Below are 3,805 nucleotides of genomic sequence, written 5' to 3'. Positions count from 1 at the left end.
AAAAAAAAAAAAAAAAAAAAGTGATTTATTATTATTTTTTAATTTGAAAACATTTATTAAAATTTAAAATATATATAACCTTTAACTCAATGGTTCTGCTTCAGAAATTTATCAAAGGGAAGGAATGGAAAAATACATAAAAATGTTTGTATATCTGGAAGACACTCCCTAAACTTTAACCATTGCTTCTAGTGATGGCATTATGGTAGATTATAAGGTACATTTCAGTTCCCATTTTATACTTTTCTCTCTTGAGTCTCTACTGTTTGTAATGAGCATTTATATTATGAACAAAAAATACTTTTTCCTTTAAAAAATTAAAAGTCATTTTATTCTCAAAGATGCAGAAACTAAATAAAATTGGTTCAGTTTTTAGGGTGCCAAGGTCAACTGGCTAGAATTTAGGAAGTGAAGTTTTTTAGTTTTTTGGTGAGTTGGAAGTATTTACCAAATGTGACCTTTTCAAAAAGCTTGCATAGGATTCATTCAGCAGTATTTTCCAGTTTGAACAACAGGAAATTTTATAATATTTTAATTAAGATTTTTTCTCAAGAGCTTCAAGGAGGCCTTATCTAGGTCCTTATTTCACAGATGTATTAACTATGCACAGGCAAAGTAGCCCAAATTCATCATTTCTAAGGTTTGTGAAGATGAAGTATTATAAAGCCTTTCATTTAAGTGCATCAGAGAGTAAACTCAAGCATTGTCATGGAGGATGTGTGAAACAATAAAAATGATTACCAATGTCTTATATTTCACATTTAGATCATATTATGTGGTGTATTTTCTTAACATTTCACACTGTTTAAGAAAACAAATAGGTCCTAAATACAATACAGGCCAAGAGAAAAGTTTTCAGTTCCTCATACTTCGTTGACATAAGTAAAAAATATTGGCATAGTTAAAATTTTCACATGAATTGTGTAAGTGGTAATAAATAGAGTCATCTGAATATTTTAAAATGCTGGTCAGACAGTAGAATGGTGGAGAGTCAGTCTTTTTATTTTACCTACCTTCTAGATTGCATGTAAACGGTCTTTGGAATGTGACCAGGATAGTCAATTTACAATGACTCTTGGCAGGCAACTACATATTCAAAAGACCTTATTGGGGTTCAGGCTTTAGCAGTACATAACACTAAATCTCTATAAAAAGGTAGGAGAGATTCTGTTTTGTTTTGCAAGGATATTGAGTCACATATGCAAGTATAAAATATCAGATAAAGGAACAGTAAACGTGTTCTATGGTAAAATAGCTCTAATCCAGAAAAATGTCCTTTAAAGAAAATAAAATGACTCCTTACCATAAACTTTGGCAGAGAAAACTAACCTAAGATACAAGTTATAGGATGTATATAGCTTAAAGATTTTGGTTTTGATGTCAGAATACATGACTCATCAAGCAATCATGACATAGCTTTGGATAACCCACACAAACTGTAGCAAAGTTCTTACCTTAATTTTTTGTTGGTAAAGATCATCCAGCTTTTGAACTTCTTCTTTCAGAGTTCTCACACTTCTCTTACTTTCTGTTATCATTGCATTCAACTGGGGAAATAAAACCTTGGTTGAGAAATCTTAACTATACATCAAAGTTATTTTAACAAGTTATAGAGTTTTTATATTATCAATCAACTAACCGAACAATGTTATTTCTTCTAGTCCTTTTGGACTCTCACTTATCATTTCTCCAAAAATTTTATTATTCTCCAAAGAGAAATTAATTTCAAAGAAACCTCAAAGTTAAGGATGTTAATATCTGTCTTTCCACTAGTTGTTGTGTGAGTGCTTTTTAAGCTCTCATATATATTACATATATTATTAATATTGTTATATTACTTTATTCATATATAAATAATTTTTGCCTCTGGATTTGAAATCTAGCTTTATTTAGACTATATCTACTAAAACTATTTAGCTTTTCACTTTTATGTTCATTTTCTAAAATGTTCAAAAACAATTGTTTGTATTAATTTTATTAGACATTTGCTATTAGTTATAGTCATGCTTTCCTTCAAAAAGTAATAAGGTAACTACATTTAATCTTGTTAAAGCTTGAACTTTAAGATCAGTTGAAACCAAAACTGAAAGAAAAAAGTGGTTTTCAAGTTCATTTCCTGTTGGCAAGTGCTGATACCAGTTGATGTCAGCAATTAATAGAGAATGTTCTTCAGCTATACCAAGAGGAAACTGTTTCCTGCAGGAAACATAAAATAGTAAAATGTATAAATAGCTGACTTTTTAAAAAAGGATAATTCTACACACATATGAAATTAAAAAAAAATCTAGGGATTAAAATTTAGTGAAGCTATTGTTATTTGCTACAACACAGGGTAGTGACACATACAACTAGCATACGCCCAGAACTCGAAACCAGATCTAACACCAAGAACTTTTTCTAAAGGTATGTCATATCTGCAGTAACTAACAAGTTAAACAAGTTATTTTAAATTCACCTGTAATAACACCAACAGATACTCAAGCAACCAGAACTTCCACTGATCCTCATGGTTGGTCAAAACCATGTTCACTCATCTCTGAGCAGCTTCTACTTTCCATGTCAGCATTACTAAAGCTGCATCAATTACTTAAACATGTTTTTCTGATTCCCAAAGTACACATTTCCATTATACACACACACACAGCCCAGCTCCAATTACCTACTGGACATTCTCCACTTTGATGCCCCAGAGACCTGAAACTCAGCATATCCCAACCTACAATTCTCTCTTCTATATGCTTCTCTTTTATATTCTCTATCAATCACCACATACCCATCTGCCAAAGATAAGACACCTGGGCATTCTCGAGTTCTTTCTTGACCTTTACATACAAACGGACAACCAAACTGTTGTTTCCATCTTTAAATCTCCTTTCTCCATCTTCACTGTAATAGCTTTGCTTTGGGTCCCTACCATTTATTATTCACTGTACAGGATATTGATACGTCTCTTAATTGCACGGTCTAGTCTCATGCACCTCTAATCTATTCTTCCAAAGGCCAACAGTGTGAAATCACTAAAATAACAATAATTATTGTTATTTCCTTACTTAAAAATCTTCAATGATCTCTACTGCCTATAGAATAAAAAAAATTCAATCACTAAGCAAGCCCCTTCATAATTAGGTTCTTGTCTCTCCAGGCTTCCCCCTTATCTCACTTACACTCATGATAATTTATTAATATGCTGTGCTCTTTGTTTTTTCTTTTTGGAGAAGGGGTCTCACTTTGTCATAGGCTGCAGTGCAGTGGCACAATCTCAGCTCACTGCAGCCTCCACCTCCAGGGCTCAAGCAATCCTCCCACCTCAGCCTCCGGAGTAGTTGGGACTATAGGTGCACGCCACTACACCCAGTTAATTTTTATATTTTTTGTAGTGGCCGGGTTTTGCCATGTTGCCCGGCTGGTCTTGAACTCCTTGAGCTCAAGCAATCCACCCGCCTTGGCCTCCCAAAGTGCTAGGATTATAGGCGTGAGCCACCACGCCCGGTCCATGCTGTAGTATGTATGTGTGCATGCATGTGGATGAGCACGAGCATCCTTTGGTGTATCCATTGGCCAACTCCTACTTTTATTCACAACTCAGCTACGCTATCACTTCTCTCAGAAGGAGCCTGTACTTAAGTGTATTATGAGAATCCATAGTGCGCTGTATTCATATTACAAAAAGTTATGAGAGAAGAAATTGTTTTCATGCCTATCTTCCCACTTAAAATGAAGTTCACGGCCAGGCGCAGTGGCTCAACCTTGTAATCCCAGCACTTTGGGAGGCCGAGACGGGCGGATCACGAGGTCAGGAGATCGA

General features: G+C 34.4%; 1 protein-coding gene across 1 annotated transcript in view; it reads right to left on the bottom strand.

Annotated features, from left to right (window-relative positions):
• Nucleotides 1-3,805, bottom strand: part of NDC80 (NDC80 kinetochore complex component) — a 48,101-nt gene that overhangs the window by 8,583 nt on the left and 35,713 nt on the right. Inside the window, exons 14-15 of the mRNA XM_017854303.1 lie at nt 1,432-1,547; nt 1,304-1,329 (exon numbers count right to left, since the gene is read on the bottom strand). Coding sequence (XP_017709792.1) covers nt 1,304-1,329; nt 1,432-1,547 — 142 coding nt within the window. The remainder of the gene's footprint in view (nt 1-1,303; nt 1,330-1,431; nt 1,548-3,805) is intronic.

Source organism: Rhinopithecus bieti, unplaced genomic scaffold (genome assembly GCF_001698545.2).
Source record: "Rhinopithecus bieti isolate Rb0 unplaced genomic scaffold, ASM169854v2 scaffold_36410, whole genome shotgun sequence".
Classification (NCBI taxonomy): domain Eukaryota; kingdom Metazoa; phylum Chordata; class Mammalia; order Primates; family Cercopithecidae; genus Rhinopithecus; species Rhinopithecus bieti.
This window is presented reverse-complemented; position numbering and strand designations above follow the sequence as displayed.